Source organism: Lemur catta, chromosome 20, assembly GCF_020740605.2.
Source record: "Lemur catta isolate mLemCat1 chromosome 20, mLemCat1.pri, whole genome shotgun sequence".
In the NCBI taxonomy this organism is placed as follows: domain Eukaryota; kingdom Metazoa; phylum Chordata; class Mammalia; order Primates; family Lemuridae; genus Lemur; species Lemur catta.
In genome coordinates, this window is record NC_059147.1 from 29,576,510 (window position 1) to 29,593,811 (window position 17,302).

The 17,302-nt window shown below is 40.8% G+C and overlaps 1 protein-coding gene across 2 annotated transcripts in view; it reads left to right on the forward strand.

The window, feature by feature from the left end:
• The first annotated feature begins 916 nt into the window (after positions 1-916).
• CSNK2A2 (casein kinase 2 alpha 2) overlaps positions 917-17,302 on the forward strand; it is a 38,134-nt gene continuing 21,748 nt past the window's right edge. Inside the window, exons 1-4 of one of the 2 annotated variants that reach the window (XM_045533602.1) lie at positions 917-1,388; positions 2,204-2,315; positions 12,600-12,701; positions 15,110-15,160. In XM_045533602.1, coding sequence (XP_045389558.1) covers positions 1,285-1,388; positions 2,204-2,315; positions 12,600-12,701; positions 15,110-15,160 — 369 coding nt within the window. In that variant the 5' untranslated portion in view covers positions 917-1,284. The remainder of the gene's footprint in view (positions 1,389-2,203; positions 2,316-12,599; positions 12,702-15,109; positions 15,161-17,302) is intronic. The other variant, XM_045533604.1, reaches the window with a different exon arrangement.

Here is a 17,302-nt window from a genome sequence, read left to right on the forward strand (position 1 = left end):
AAAGCAAGGCAGAAGAAAGGCCCAGAAGATCAAAGAGGAAAGAGTTTCAGGCCTAGAAGGCGGCATCATAAGACAAGCCCGCTTGGTTGCCCCCCCACCCTCAGCCCAACCCCAACCCCTAGCCTGTCCCTTCTGCTCTCTCTTCTCCCAAACAAAAACAAGATATTTACAGAGTTTCAAAGTACCGCCCCACAAATTACTTATCAATTACAAAGGGAAAAATTATAACTTTACAGTGGCGCAACCCTGCCGTCTCCAGTTTAACCAAGTGACCGAAGTGGACAACCAGAGAGGGTTCTCAGCGAAGGCTCTGGAAGAGAACTTGGGGGAAAGTGTAGAAGGGATTTGTGGGAAGGCTCTGGATGAAGACAGAGTGGGAAGACATGGGGGGTGAGGAGTCTATGGAGACAGGGCAGGGTCCAGAGGGAGGAGAGGGGGTGTCCCTGAGAGGGAGGGAGAAAACTTGAGGTGGGGGAGGTTGGAGGTTTACAAGCGAGTCGTTGGGAAGGGACTTGATGGGAACAATCTTGGGTAACCAGAGGCGCAGCAAAGGGTGAGTATGGCAGGTGCCGGGGTGGGTGGCCAGAGGTGGAGGGGTCGGGGTAGGCGTGTCCAGGACAGTCCAGAAAGGGTCGGGATTGCAGAGACAAGGCTCCAGGGCAACAGTCGGCGGGCGGGCCGGGCAGGCCCCGTGGAGAGCGGTCGGGCCAGCCCGAGGGTGAGAGTTGGGGCTCGGGGCGGGGCGGGGCGGCGGGAGCGGGGGCGGGGCGGGGCCGCCCGGCGAGTCCCCCCACGCTGCAGGGGGCGCTGTGAGCCAGGGCGGCCCCAGGCCGGGCGGCGGCCGCTCCTAGTGAGCACGGCCCCTTTTCCGGGTTTCCTCCGCCTCCTCCTCCTCCTCCTCCTCCTCCTCCTCCTCCTCCTCCTCCTTCTTCGCCGCCGCCGCTGCTGCCCCTTTCCTGGCCGGTGGCTGCCGGTGCCGTCGCCGCCGCCGCCGCCGCCTGGGGGCCGCGAGCCGAGCGGAGATCGTCGCGGAGCGCGAGCGCCGCCCGCCCCGCCGCCCCGCCGGCCGCTCCAGGGCCGGGCCGGCTCGGCCGGCGCCCCCCGCGCCCCCAGCCCGCCCGCCCCCGCGGGCCCGGCCTGGCGCGGCCGCCCGCCGGCGCACTCCTCCTCCTCCTCCTCCAGCGCCCGGCGGCCGGCTGCCTCCTCCGCCCGCCACCCCGCGCCCCCCGCCGCGCCGCCGCCGCCACCCTCTGCGTCCCGCGCCGCCCCCCGGTCCCGCCCGCCATGCCCGGCCCGGCCGCGGGCAGCAGGGCCCGGGTCTACGCCGAGGTGAACAGCCTGAGGAGCCGCGAGTACTGGGACTATGAGTCTCACGTCCCGAGCTGGGGGTAAAGCCGCCGCCGCCCCCCGCCGGGCCCGCTAACCCCCTCCCCCGCTAGGCCGCCCCCCTCAGGCCGCGCTCGGCCCGGGGTGATCTGTCTCCCCGCTGGCCCCTCAGCCGGGCCGGCGCCTCCACGGGTCCGCGACGGGAAGCAGAGTCCCCCATCTCGCACATGTCCTCGTTTTCCTCTCCTCACCCCACCCCCCGTAGCGTCCCTTTCTCCCCGCTTTGCGCACCCTTTTCCCTCAAGAAATGCTTTCGTAGTGGGGGGAGAAGTGTAGGGTCCAGGAATCAAAGACTGGTGGAAGTGAGGGAGAGCGGCCTTTCCGCCTTACACTTTTTGGGTTTCTATTGGGGTGGGAAGTCAGCAGCTGTCCTCTTGAGCTATTAAAATTCTCTGCCTTTTTAGTTTTCTGAAATGAGGCTAGGTGGGAGGACATTTCTTAAAGATGTCCAGATTCTCCAGGCGGGCACTATCTACCTTCAGGCTGTGAAATAGGAAGCAGGTGTGGAGCCATGGGGCAGAGGGGGCATCCTCTGGGCCTCCAGAATGGATGCTTTGCTTGCCCCTCTGTGTTGGCTCAGAGGGTTGCTTTCCTACCCCGTCTCCGCAAGTTATGAGGGATCAATTAGGTTAGGAGCTCTGCAGAGTGAAGGGAGCCAAGTTTATGTTGTAGCTTTCATTTAGGGAATGAGTGGTGGCTGATGTATAGACACTTCCAAGTGTTTGATTGATGGAAGTGGCTGAATGGAGTGTACAGTGGGCATAGGCTTGGTTAATCCCAAATCCTGGCATTTATGTGTGTTTCTTACCTTTCACAGTAATCAAGATGATTACCAACTGGTTCGAAAACTTGGTCGAGGAAAATATAGTGAAGTATTTGAGGCCATTAACATCACCAACAATGAGAGAGTGGTTGTAAAAATACTCAAGGTGAGTGTCCTACAAGTGATATGTAACATTTTCCCCCCACAGGTCAAAAGGATATAAGCCACAGTCTAGAAAGAGCAGTCAGTGCAAGCTCACATGTTATGTATCTCCTGTCTGGTGTTAAACCATTACTTCTCCCATCCTGTTTCCTGTGAACTTTCAAGAAAATACACAGACTGATCTCAAATCTAAGCATGATAGTTCAGGAACTTCCTTGTTCTAAACTGCAAATTATGGGCACCCAAAGCAAAAATTCCAAAAGGGTTCCATTTGTTACAAAATAAATAGGTATTCAAAAGAAAGAAGAGCCTCTTCATGGAGAGTCCATAAGTTTAAGGGCCCCTTGAGCTGCTATGTTTGTTATTCTTGGGACTCTAAGTTACTCCAGAAAGAAAGTTGGGAAAAATTGGAGCGGTTTCAGAGATGAGTTTGAAGCCCAAGTGCAGGGAAACTCCTCAGTGGCTAATCAGTTGTTTGCCTTTGGCTATATAGTTTCAGGTGGGATTGATACAGTGAGCCATCAGTGTCGGGAAGCCTTGTTGGGGAGCCAGTGAGCCGTTGTTGCTTATCAGCTAGTAAAAGTGAAATTTGGAACAGTAAAACGGTACACTTATGATCACTAGAATAATAATGGGAACAAGACAGTCTTTTTTTTTTTTTTAGACAGAATCTCGCTTTGTTGCCCAGGCTAGAGTGAGTGCCGTGGCGTCAGCCTAGCTCACAGCAACCTCAAACTCCTGGGCTTAAGCGATCCTACTGCCTCAGCCTCCCGAGTAGCTGGGACTATAGGCATGCGCCACCATGCCCGGCTAATTTTTTCTGTATAGATTTTTAGCTGTCCAAATCATTTCTTTCTATTTTTGGTAGAGACGGGGGTCTCACTCTTGCTCAGGCTGGTCTCGAACTCCTGACCTCGAGCGATCCACCCGTCGGCCTCGCAGAGTGCTAGGATTATAGGCGTGAGCCACCACGCCAGGCCCTAACAAGAAGTGTTAATATCTGGTTTTAGCAGGCTCTGTTTAATAATGATGCCTTTTGTTATCTCTTGGATGAAGACATGATTTTAATGAGCATGAAGAATTGGCTAAATTTTCCTTCAGGTAACAGACTATGTAGCTTTAAGGTTTTATAGGGTACACTGAAAAGTAATTCTCAGAATCTCTGGTGGGTCCTCATTATTGCCGGATCATTTAACATGTGTACATGTCATTTAGTGAAAGACTGAGAAGACCGAAGAGTGATACAAGCGCTTTTACATACACATGATTTCCAGTGTGGCCATTTTGCAGAGGTTTTGTGGAATAAGAGTAAAACTGGGATTGAAAAGCTGTTTTTGTGTGTTAAGGCAGCTGTGTAGATAATCCCTGTTTGATGTGAGGGGTCAGGCTTACACTTTCTGGTAATCAACTTTCAGGAAAATAGTCAGCTCCATCATTCAGTACCATCATAGCCTAGTGATGGAAGAGCAGAATTGCAGTAAAGAGAAATAGGCAAAGTTATTTGTGCTGTCAAACACTGAGGATGACAAGTGATGAACTGATGTTGCAGATAAGGAGTTTGACTCCCCTCTTCCCTAAATAGTTGCACCTATGAAGTCGCAAGGTCTTTTTTTTTTTTTTTAAACAAGCATAAATGTTTAAAGAAATGTTCCCTTCGTAGAAGTTACCTGGGGAAGCCATAACATTTTCTCCATGTACATAACTGTAAATGTTTTTAACATAAGCCGCTTGACATCTTCCTAAGAAGTGAGCAAAGCATAAATTGAAATTAGGAATATCCACATTCCACTGCTGTGCATTCAGGAGAATGAATTGCTGATTCTAAAGCAATTCCAGAAAAATATCTAAACTTTTGTGCAATGGCAGCATTTTTAGGATAAGTGTGCTATTTCCCGTGGTGTCTGTTTTAGAAGGAACGGCATTCAGGTGTGTGTATAAATACCATTGTGTTCATTCAGGAAAGCCTCACATTGTTCTTTTGTCATCCTTGTAAAGAACTTCATAGGGACAGTTGCTGGATAGTTTTCCCCTGTTCTAAAGATTCTCGGGATATGTTAGGGAACCCAGTTAGGAAGCTGTTGTAGGTTATTTTTACAAAACTGGAGACCTCAGCAACAAAGAAACTTATCTAACATCATTATGTTGAAATGACCCTTAGTCAGAACTCCTGTTCCTATTTCTTCATGTTTCTTACTGCTCATTTGAACACTGGATTGTAGGATCATAAGGTTGAGCACAGAAATAAGTTCCAGTGTTCTGGAATAAGACTTGAGGGCCCCTTGATACTCTAGTTAGCAAAGTTTTTCTTGTTTCTTTTCAACATGGTTTCTTTTCACGGTGCAGCCTGAATCATCACATTGTTTGTACTGATGAAACTATATTTACTTCTTTATGTTTTTGAGAGCCGTGTGGCATTTCTGTCTAGATCTTGTTATCTCAAGGATAGGGTAAGAAACCATTAATGGTATTGTTTTGGTTTTGTTGTTATTTAAAAGTGTTAATTTTTTAAAAGGACAGGGTCTTTATCCAGAGTTGTGCTTCTTTATTCAAATAAGTTGAAGTTATGACTAATACCTACTTTTGTGGTGTTTGCTCATAGGAAATTAGGGCCTTAACAGCTTACCCAGCTGTTCCTAATTTGGAGGAATCTAGAAAAGGCTTCCTTTTCATATAATCTTACTGTGTTTCAGCTGCAGGATTGCAGCTGAATTAACGTACCTACCTATGTGTTGTACACATAGTGAGATAGAGGGTACATTCTTTGAGGACGGGCTGTTTTCCCCTTTTAGTCAATAACATTGCATATCAGTTGTTTCCAGCATGTGAGAATGGTTGGATGATGAGTGACCACAGAGGAGTTTCATATCATTTAATTGACATCAGTAGATTTCCAAGTATTTTATTTATCATAATAACGTGAGCTATTAAGAGGGTTTAGGAATTTAGAAAATAGTGAGCAGAATTTTACTATCTATCCTCAAGTGAAATTCTGGGGCTAAAATTTGAAAAGAAAACTGGCCAATCAATAGGTTGTATCTTTTTTGGCAGAGACTGTTTTGAGGAGAAAAGAGAAAGAGGAGGAGGAGAGATGGTAAGGGTTTATATAGCAGGGTAGAAGCCTGCTCTAGTGCTACAAGTTTTATCTTTTGGTTCTGAAAAATCAATTCTTCAGTTCCTTTGTAGTACCTCTTAGAATGGTATACATAGAAATAAAAGCATTTGGACGATTTTTGTCATTTGGTGAACACTCTTTGTATTTCAGTACTTCTTGGGGTCCTTGGGATCTTTCAAATTAAACTGCTATTTCCTGAATAGAAGTCACGAGCAATACTGTTTTTTTAATTGCCTAAGGACCATGCAAGAAGCAATACTATTTTTAAAAAACAAATGTACAGCGTTTTGAACCAGTGCTACAATGACTTGGAAACTCCCATATAAGGCGTCCTGTTAATAGTCTTATTTTATAAATATCTTGACTGTTCATTTTTTTCTCAAAAATTGATTCTTGAGCTTAAAAAAAAATGGCAGTATTAAAATTTTTTTAACTATGATTAGCATATTTGTTTGTAGATATTTTTAAAATTTTGTGTTGTCAGGAAGTAGTGTTAAAAGAAGGATGAGCATTGATGCCAGATCCTTCTTAGTAACTTCACAGTGAGCTGGTGACCTTTATACCAAAGTTTGTTTTTATTTTTACTTTCTCCAGTGGTAGGTTTTTTTACCCTCCATTCAGTCATGTGTATGAAGACATGTTCTTGAAGCAACCCGTTAGTGGTATATATCTAAGTTTTTTGTGACTTCTAGTTTTCACAAATGTCTCATGGTGTAAAAGGAGCTATAACACTATTACTTACTACTGACATTAAAAACAACATAAATGTTAAAAATCGTGTGCGAAGAACCAGGCTGTTTCTAATATTGTGGTTGTGTCACAGATTGAGAGTGTGGTCCCACAGAACATGGGCGCTTACAAGTCATTAGAACCCAAATCCTGTGTACATGTGAACCAGGACCCGGGGAAAGGCCATGATTTGCTCAGGGTCACATGGTTAGGGGTGGAAATACTGGGTTTAGGGCCCGGTATTTCTGTCATGGAGTCTCGGTAGATTTGAGGAGCACAGTTAGGACGTTGGTTGGATATTTGACTTTTTGATGTACTCAACTGTGAAATTAATTTGTTTCTAATGATTTTTGGAGTTACTCTTCTCAGAAGAAGTATTTGGCTTTGGTGGGTTGCTAGTTGAAGTATGGAATCAAAAACATTCAGAGAGCTATAGGGACCGAGGCAGGGGTTCTCTATGATTTGTATCCACAGTCATATGTTTAATGAGAAAATGAGATGCTACTTTACTCTAGGTTTGAACCTCAGTAAGCAGTATTTTTATGTTTTTTTAACCCATATGGTTCCTCCAAGTCTCCTCATGACCCGTTGCCAGGTTTTTGGGTTAATGGTTTTATCCCTTTAACATACAGAGTTTATTCTAAAGTGAACCATATGTGAAAAGAATATCTTGATACAGTGTACCCATTTTCATATGTACAGCAGGGCTCTAGATAGTTTCTAGAGCCTAATTCAGGAACTACCACCTCTTAATCAGGGTGGTATAGTGTAAGAAATGCTGTAAATAAATGGAGGGGAGAAGACTTGGGTTTCATAACTAGTTCCTTCATTTATACTCACTTGACTCTGTTTTCTCATTGGCAAAATAGGTATACATTTCCTATTTAACCCACAGGGTTGTTGGGAAAGTCAAGTGAAATGTAGATACATGATCATGTTTTAGTAATCTACAAAATGTTTTTCTTTCCTGAGAGAGTATGGCCCAGGAAGTAGACTGTCTGGATTCGGATGTTAGTTTCAACACTCAGAAACTTCTATGACATTGAACAAATATATTAAAACTCTCTGTGCCTTAGCGTCCTCAAGTAAAACTTCGTTAATAATACTCATCTGAGAGGATTAGAGGCAGAACCAGTAGTACAAAGGTTGTAACATTCTCTTGGTAAAATTCAAAAGGCCCGCTCTGTGTCTTGCCGTTTCTTTCCAATTTTTTTATTATGTTAAAATACATATAAAATACATAAAATTTACCGTCTTAACCATTTTTAAGTGTATGGTTCAGTGGTATTTAAATACATTCATGATGATGTGCAACCATCACCCCCCAACCCCCTCCTTAACTCTTTTTGATCCTGTAAAACTGAAACTCTGCACTCATTAAACAGTAACTCCCCATTTCTCCCTCCCCTCATCCCCTGGCAACCGCCGTTCTGCTGCCTGTCTCTATGAGTTTGACTGCTCTAGGTACCTCATATAAGTGGAATCATACAGAATTTGTCCTTTTGTGACTGGCTTATTTCACATAGCATAATGTCCTCAAGGGTCATCCATGTCGCAGCATGCGTCAGAGTTTCCTTCCTTTTTAAGGCCAAATTAATTTTCCATTGTATGTATATACCTCATTTTGTTTATTCGTCCAGCAGTGGACAGTTGGGTTGCATCCATGTTTCAGCTCTTGTGAATAATGCTGCCTTGAACATGGGTGTACAAATAACCTCTGCAAGACTCTGCTTCTTTCCAGAAGTGGAATTGCCATTATAGATTATTAGGTAATTCTATTTTTAAGTTATGGAGGGCCTTTCTACAGTGGCTATACCATTTTACATTCCCACCAACAATGTACAAGGGTTCTTATTTCTCCACATCCTTGTCAACACTTGTTATTTTCCATTATTTTTATAGTAGCTGTCCTAACATTTGTGAAGTGGTATTTGATTGTCATTTTGATTTTATGCCTAGCCTTTTTAAATCCTGAGAAGAAATAATTACCATCAAGGAGTTGATAATGTAATTGGGATAATGAGACTTGAAAGATTAGAGGAAAACTTGCTGTGAAGAAATAACATTGCTCAGGTAATACTTACATTTAGGTCAGGTACAGTGAGTTTAAGAGATGCTTCCAAGGTAATACATGCCATCATCCAGGCTGGACTTCCTTCCTTACTCCATCCTAGATTCCTGGCAGCCATTGTTCATTGTAATTCATTGTAATTGTTATTGCAGATGATGAAATTAATATCTTAGTGGTGCCATCGCTAGTTTGGGAGAATAAAAGTAACCACAAATTTGAAAGTTATGAACTGTATTCCTGCCTGTCTTTATCAATTCAGTTGTGCTTGGAAAAAAATTTAAATGGGTCTTTGCCTGTTAATAGTTTCTGGAATTTATTAAGGTCATAATTCATACGCCTTTGGTAGATGTAAGTTTGCAAGTTCAATCCCAATTAAATTCAAGTAATAGAAATCATTCCCAAGTCTGGCTTTTTTTTTTTTAAGCAGCTCTGAGTAAATAAATAGGACAGATTACTGACTTTATCAACTTTTGTCTTTCTAAGAAGGCTGTCACTAAATTTGTCTTTTGTTTTAAAATTTTTAAATATTGGTAAATTGGGAAAGAGAAAAAAATACCTTAACTCCTAGATTACTTTGAACAGGGTTTTCTTGAATAGCTACAACTGATCATACAGGCAGAGACCTTCTGAAAAGATATTTTTTGTTTTTTCTTTTTTTCATTTTCAGAGCTTATGCACAGAAAATTTTAAATCAGTTTTTTTTTCCCTCTTAAATATTCTCTCTAGGTGTGTGCCAAAATTCATTTATTATTGAAACTTTTTTTTTTTGGTTTGGAGAATAGCTAAATTGATTCAGTTTGAATCTTCTAAACAGATACTTTCTGAATTGGAATAAGTGAACCCCAGATGGGAGACTTTTTCTTAACATGTGAGATGAAATTATGAGATTTTCATGGAAATGTGTGTATTCTCTCCATTTTATGTAACTGGTGGTGAATGGGTACAAACTCTGAACAGGAGAGTCAAAGCATCCTTATTTCTGTAAAACTCCTAATTTATTTTCCAGTGAACAGTTTCCCTTAGGAATCTTAACTTTTTCTCTTTGATCCATTTGTAGAATTAAAATGATCACTTTCACTTTCTCAGAGCTCATTGGGGCTTTAGCTTCTGGAGCATCTCAGATTCAGAGGAATAAACTAACTGAGGCTGAAGGGAGCTGCCGGTAGCCTGGTTCTTGGTGCTTTGAGGGGAGTGTTCTGGACTGTAGGTCACCTTGCTTTTTTATAGTCTCTTGGTCTTTTATGAGGACTCTAGCTGCTATGGGACTCCATTGTGCCACTTCAGAATTGGCCTGCTGTTCCCATTCTCTAGTTTGGGAAGTTGGACAGGTGACAGACAGCAAAATATGCTTCAGATGCTCCATAGGATACCTTTAGACATAGTGAAAGGTAGCTTGATCTTAACTGAGTTGTCCAGGAACAGTGTGCCTGTCTGGCCTGTTGCTGAGTAACAAGAGAGCAACTGAAGACTTTACATGGGGCAGCGTCCTAAAAGCAACTTATTTAGTGGGTTACCCTGCAAGGTGTTAGGACTACTCTTAGGAGTAGAAGAGGTTGTTTGGTATATAGGGGCTTCTAGCTGCAGGGTTTTTTTCTGTTACCACTCCCACAGATCTGTAGCTGCATTCCAGTAGTGGATGACAGCTCTAGACTTCTCTTACATTGGAAGGCATTGACCGTGGTGGCTCTTGCCTATATTCCTAGCATTCCGGGAGGCTGAGGTGGGTGGATCGTTTGAGCTCAGGAGTTAAAGACCAGCCTGAGCAAGAGCTAGACCCCGTCTCTACTAAAAAAAATAGAAAGAAATTAGCTGGACAACTAAAGATATATATATAAATAAAATTACCTGGGCATGGTGGTGCGTGCCTGTAGTCCCAGCTACTCTCGAGGCTGAGGCAGGAGGATCGCTTGAGCCCAGGAGTTTGAGGTTGCTGTGAGCTAGGCTGACACCACGGCACTCTAGCCTGGGCAACAGACAGAGACTCCGTCTCAAAAAAAAAAAAAAAAAGGAAAAGTTGCAAGAATTCCCATAGATTTCACTCAGATTCCTCAAATGTTGACATTTACTTTATCCTTCTCTCTGTCTATGTTACATATATACCATATATACGCATATGTATGTATTTACATGAATATGTACATATATACATGTGTATAATTATATATATTTTTTTAAATAAAGAAACTCTGTTTAAATGGGACTCTAGAACCATTGGGCCTAATAGACAACATCTGTATAATTGTATTTTATGTGTTTTTCCGAAGTTCTTGAGAGTACATTGCAGTCGTCTCTAAATACTTTTGTGTGTGTTTCCTAAAAATAAGGACAATTTCTTATATAACCATACAGTGCCGTGTTTAAAAATCAGAAATTAACATTAATACAATGCTATTAGCTAATCTAGGGCCCTCATTCACATTTGGTGATTATCCTTATAATTTTTTTTTTTTTAATAGAATCTTGCTCTGTTGCGTAGGCTAGAGTGCAGTGGAATGATTATAGCTCACTGTATCCTCAAACTCATGGGCTCAAGCATTCCTCCTGCCTGAGCTTCCTGAATAGTCAGGACTACAGGTGCACACCACCACACCCAGCTAATTTGTAGACTTTTTTTTTTTTTTTTTAGAGATGGGGTCTCACTATATTGTCCAGGCTGGTCTCAGAAATTATCCTTATACTGTTCTTTATAGCAAAAGAAAATCCCAGAGCATGTGTTATATTCAGTTGTCGTGTTTTTATAATCTGGAACAGTTGCTGAGTCTGTTTTATGACTTGAGCATTTTTTAAGCTTACAGATTAGTTATTTTGTATTAGTATATCCTTCCCTGGCTATTTTTTTTATTGAGTTATACAGTGCTTCATTTTCCCAAAATCTTGAGCTCCTTAATGATATAAAGGGACTAAGGAGTAAGGTTTCTAAGTGGTGATGGGGAAGTGGCACAGCAGCTACATCTGCTCTATTAGAACAGAGTGGGGAGTAGGCATTGTCGTGGCAGCTAGACTCCAGTCTACCTGTTGAGCACCCTATTTTAGGTGATGCAGGTGCTCTGTGTTTCATAGTCTTCTCCATCTCTGTTTTCTTATGTATTCAAAGCTGTAGCTTAGTGACCAACAAAAGATGGTTTCTCTGGCATATGTATATGTTACATTTCCCCCCTGCCACCACCACCACACACAGGCTTTTTAAATCTTGTCTCACTGTTTCACAGCAAACCCCTCGGCCTCACTTTGCCTGTTATTGTAACAGTGTCTCCGTGATGGAATACTCCTCTTCCTTCTTGCATTCCTCCCGTTAGCACACTTGGGAAGCAAAAGCACAGTGGCTAAGAGTATGGCATTCAAAGTCAGACCACCCAGCCTTGATTCTGCCCCCGCTCCTACTAGCTGTGTGACCTTGGGCAAATAGCTCAACTTTGCTGAGTCTGCTACATAGAGGTTTTGTGAGGATTAAATATGACTTATTACTAAATAACAAATTAGTAATAACAAATTACTAAAAATTTGAAAATAATAAAGCTTACATTATTGGGTACTTACTGTGGGCCACTGTTCTAGGTGCCTTATAAAGCATACTTGATTGTGATAGACTTATTTTTTCAGAACTACTTTTATTCTTCGAACTCTTTAGCCCATTTAAGACAAGATAAAATATATGTAATGCAAATATTTCTGATAAAAATCTTGAATTTTTCTCTCCAGCAGACCAAACGTCAGCAGATAGAGATTTTCAGTCACTACTGTATCAGAGATCACTTTTCTCCATTGCTGTTCCAGCATCTCTTTCTTTAGGAGTGGGAGCTGCTGGGAAACATGACTGGCTCTGTTCTGATTTCAGATTCTAGATATTAAGGAAATGGGAGTGGCGACAGGAAATGGAAGCCAGCAGCTGGGAAACAAGTTTGTAACTTGATGTCAGTGGACTGGTCTTTCACTCCTGGAAGACAAAATTACATGTAACTCATTGGAAGAGCAGGTGTTTCACCCTTTTGTTTCAGTTTTTCTGTTTGTGAGGGCATTATATACAGCTGTTCAGAGCTATAGCATTTTCCATTTGGCAGTTAGTTATCTAGTAAGCAGACATTTTATTTTTAAAGCATGACATGTGTGTCCAAAATTTTTAAGTGCCCTAACTGTGACTACTTAAAGATCTTGACACATAAGCTGGATGACTGTAAAATATTTAATGTTAAAGGTTCTTATGGGCAAGCCCAGTTTATCTCAGTTTTTTTTCCTTCTAATTTAGGCTTGCTTTTTAACACAACACGGTTTACAAGAGAGCATACTATTCATTTGGTTGGCTAACATTGTTTTAAAATTTTATGTATCTTATTAACTTCAAAAGGAGTCTTACTTCTGATTACTCTTGTGTATTTAAGCCAGTGAAGAAAAAGAAGATAAAACGAGAGGTTAAGATTCTGGAGAATCTTCGTGGTGGAACAAATATCATTAAGCTGATTGACACTGTAAAGGACCCTGTGGTAGGTGCCTAATGGTTGCGGGGGAGAACTAGTAGGCTGGGGTATGGATATGGGGGGTTGTTTAACACAGAGAACCTCAAATAATGCTATATAGTGTGGTGTTTGTCTTTACTACTGAATGGTTGTGAAAACTAGAGAAAAATCACAGTGTCCCAATGAGAAGGTAGCACCACCACTTTTATGGAACTTAAAAATGTACCGAGAAAAATCCCTGTGTCGGCTTTGTTACCTCATTATTTTGGTTCAGCCCACAAATGTTTGCTGGATATCTCCTTTAAGCTTCTGCTTTTCTCCCAATTTTGAAAGCTAACAACTGGCAATTTGCATTATTTTATCTCACTTAAGTGTGACATTTGAAAATCTCAATTTACACAACGATATGTGGGAAATCTCCACGTGGACACCCGGCACAGAGAGCTGAGCAGCTCACAGCCCTGCTGGGTTGTGATGGTTGAGAAAGAAGAATCTGCCATTAGGCTCACGTTCTATATGTATATACAACTGAAATATTCTTGTTAATGCTTAATTTTTACCCATTTTAGATGTGCTGTTTAATTTTGTTTTCTTTCCCTGGAGAGTAACTTAACTTTGAGTATTTTTGAGTAGCTGAGGTTAAAGACTCCCCGCCTCCCCCACTTCTTCTGTACTACTTCCCATCCCGTTTCTGTTCTCTACCTGCTATACCTCAAGTATTTCCCTGTTTTCCTCCTGTGATAGTTTTTTGTTTATTTAAGAAGTAGGTCTTTGCTTCTGTCTGCTAAAGACATCCTCATAATAGTAGCTAACATGCATTGAGCACTTACTATGTGCCAGCCCCTGTTCTGAGTGTTTAACTGTATCATGTCATTTAATCCTCACAACAGTCCGGTGGAGTGGGTACTGTTACTGTCTGCATTATGCAGACGAGAAAACTGAAGTCTGCGGAAGTTAAATAATTTGCCCAAGATTACACAGTATTGTTGAAGAATAAGGAACTTTTTTCCTTTTGGACCCTGAAAAGACTGAGAACGAGTGGTTGTATGTCAGATTGTGTCTAATTGGCATTAAAAAATATATCCCATCCTGATTAGCTCAGATTTTATAATGACTAGCTCTGGACTGCCTAATGTTTTGAAAATGGCCTGCACTAAAAATGAGTGTTGTCTGTTTAAAAAGAGCACCATATAAAAATAAAAATTTCAGAAGCATTTTTAAATTATGACCAGTAGGTAGTATAACAAGAGCATTGTCAGTTTGCTTTTTTTTTTTTAAGTTAACAGAACTTACCTGTGTTATTATTTTTGTAATTTGTTACTTAGAGTGTGTATGTTTTACATGGTATGTAAGACAAGTAAATTGAAGTTGACGAAAATCCACAAGGAACCCTTGCCCCTGACTGTTAGAGAATCAGGCTTATTCCAGTGTGTAGAGAGATCTGGTGGCCTTGATGAAACCCTTAAAACTCCAGACTAGTGAAGAATTGTTTGATTATGGCTGCTGTCGGGCTGCTGCTTGAGTTGTCCTGGTGTGAGTGCACTGCGGTCTGTTTCCTAGGTAACTTTCACCTGGCCTTTGAGTAAAAGTTGCCAGCGATAAAGATTTCCAGGATGATTTTTTTTTTCTTTCTATAACCCTTTAAGCCTCTGCTTTTCTCCCAATTTTGAAAACTTATTATTGCCAATTAGCATTATTTACTTCACTTAAGTAAACCCTACATTTGAAAATCTGGATTTACACAGGAAATGTTGAACATTTTGTACTCAGTGCATTAAATATTATAGTGCTTTAAAAATATTTGGTTATATATGATTTTTTGAAACATGTCTGCTTTGTAAGGTGAGACATTCTTTAATGGTCTCTAGCCAAGGCAGTAATTTTACAGTGTAGCTTATTGATAATTTCATGGATAATTGTATTTTTCTTTTGGATCCTGAAAAGACCTATGATAATTCTGTTAAATGCATCTGCCTTGCTAAACCAAGATGAAAATGTGTTACTCCTTTTGTAGTTGGCAAACTGGAACACTACAGAGTGTAAATCCTCACACAACCATTGACAGGTTGGTCCAGGCCATTGATAGTTTATTCCGAGAATATCTTTTTTAACACTTTTTATTATTATAAAAAGTTTCAGCCATTTACAAAAGTGAATAATGTAATGAACCTCCCTGCACATGTCACCTAATGTAGCAGTTAATCAGCCTGTGGCCAGCCTTACTCATTTGTACTCCCATCTCCCACCATCCCCAGTTATTTTGAAGCATATTCCAGACATTGTAAAATTTCAAGAAGACACTTTATGAACAACCTGTCCCTGATGACTGAATCTCTTTTCATCTAAGTGGGATTTGAGGATGGGCCATGTGGCAGAAGCAAATTATATTGATTATTGTTTGGGTACTTAAAAAGCATTAATATTCTCTCTTGCAGTCAAAGACACCAGCTTTGGTATTTGAATATATCAATAATACAGATTTTAAGGTGCGTATACTTTTTCTTTCTGGCATGGGGTTAATGGGGGATGGGGAGGTGGTGATAAGTACTGTTGACTTTAGGACACAAGAGGGCCGGGTATGTCATTGAGAGTGGGACATAACGGAGTGGATTGCTTATAGCATGAGTACAGGATGCAGACAGTGGTTACAGTTCCTACATTTGGTAAAATTACTCATCACCTTTTGCCAGAGTAGCTTCTCAGCTGGGTCTAAGCTAATGCCTCATCTGTAATGTAACACTCCTGTTTTAGACAACACAGCTTTGGGTGGGTGTTAACTTTGATATTCATGAGAAATCTTAACTTTGCTGAAAGGAAGGGATAAACTGATACAGGGTTCTTGCAAAAAGAAGCAATGCGTTGCATTCAAGCTGTCAGATAATGAATGTGTGTGCATTCATGCATGCTATGTACAAAGCAGATGATACAGAAAAACTAGTGAAGAGTCACTGCTTTAGAAGAGCCGTATCTTGGGTTTTTTCTTTTACATTTTCTTACATTTATAATATATGTTATTTTAGACTTTGTTATTCAAAAAGCACGGTTTTAAACCGATTTTTCGTTAATTTGTTTTTATTATTGTTCAGACACTAAAACCTTAACTCCTGATAAGGTTTTTGGAGTTGGACATACCAGATATGGTAGAAACCCCTTTTTAGAGCATAATTTTGAAAACCAATATAAAAACAAAATAGTGGTGTTGATTTTCAGGGGCATTTAGAGGACTTTTAGTTCACTCCATCAGTGAATAAGAGACTTGTGGTTTTGTTGTGATAGAAGCTAGAGACAAAACCAAATCAGTGATTGAAAGATGCTAGTGTCAGGAGTGATGCGTTTGGGTGAAAGTTAATTAAAAAAAAAAAAAAAGGCAACCTTATCCTTGTATTTAATTTTTCTTAATCACTTTAAAATGACTCTAAAACAAGAACAATTAGTGAAAAATAAGCTAAAGAGGATATTTTGACTTACAAAGCAATAAGTAACAGTACAGCATATGCCGTATCTAACAGGTTTTCTTGTTAACGTGACTCCTTACAGGTGAAATCAGTAGTGAGCTCTAAAGAGTGGATGTCAGTTTTTTCATTCAATAGCATAGTGGTGGTTAGCCAGTAGAGTACTTTGCTGATGTATGTAGCTGATCATATGAATCACTGAGGTTTATCCTGGTATACATGAGTGGGAATGGATCTGCATGTCTTAGAGAACTAGACAGGCTTTAGTAAAACCAAACACTTCTCTAATGCAAAAGTTTAAAAGCTAGTTTTAATGGAACTACCTAGTGCAGTTCCCCAAGATTTAAATACCTATGCTTCATTAATGGGCTTTTACCGATAGTCTGGCCACATATATAATATTTCAGTTCAGCATTTTGTGTTTCTTGAAGTGACACCTCTGTTTATTTAACAACACAGTAAAGATCAGCAGGAATTCTAATTCCTTAGAGAAATCTTCCCTGGGGTTTTAATCCTCAAAAGGGATATTTCAGATATTCTTTAGTACTTCTCTTTAAAGGGATCATGGGAAGTTAATGTTTTTTTGAGGCTTGCATATCTGAAAACATCTTTATTTTGTCTTCCCATTTTATTTGACTGGGGTGTAGAATTCTAGGTTTAATTCATAATTTCCTCAATTTTGAAGAGATTGTTCCAGCATTAACACCGAAGCCATTCTGGGTTGCATCTTATGTGATGGTTTTTGTTTTGTTTTTTCTTCTGCAAGCTTTTGGGATTTTCTTTTCATTTCTAGACTTCTGAAATTTCACAAAGATGTGCCTTCATGTGGGTTTCTTTTATCGTTTGTTCTCCATACTTGCTGGGCTTTTTCCCTTCGTTTTGGAAATATATTTTTAATGTTCTTTGATTTTTCTCCCCTTTTTTCTTTGTTCTCACTTTCTAGAACTCAAATGTTAGACTTCACATCTTAGAGCTTCATTTTGGTCTCAGAACTTTTTAAAATAGTATCCTGTTCTTTTATGTTTTATGTAATACCTTCTATTTTCTCACTGAGAATACTTTTCCCCTTCATACCTTTTCTCTGTTTTTCTTTCAGTTTCCTTTTTGTGTGTGTGTGTGTTTGTTATTTCTCTCTGTTATAATTGTCTGAAATGTCATGGTTCTTGAATGTCTGCT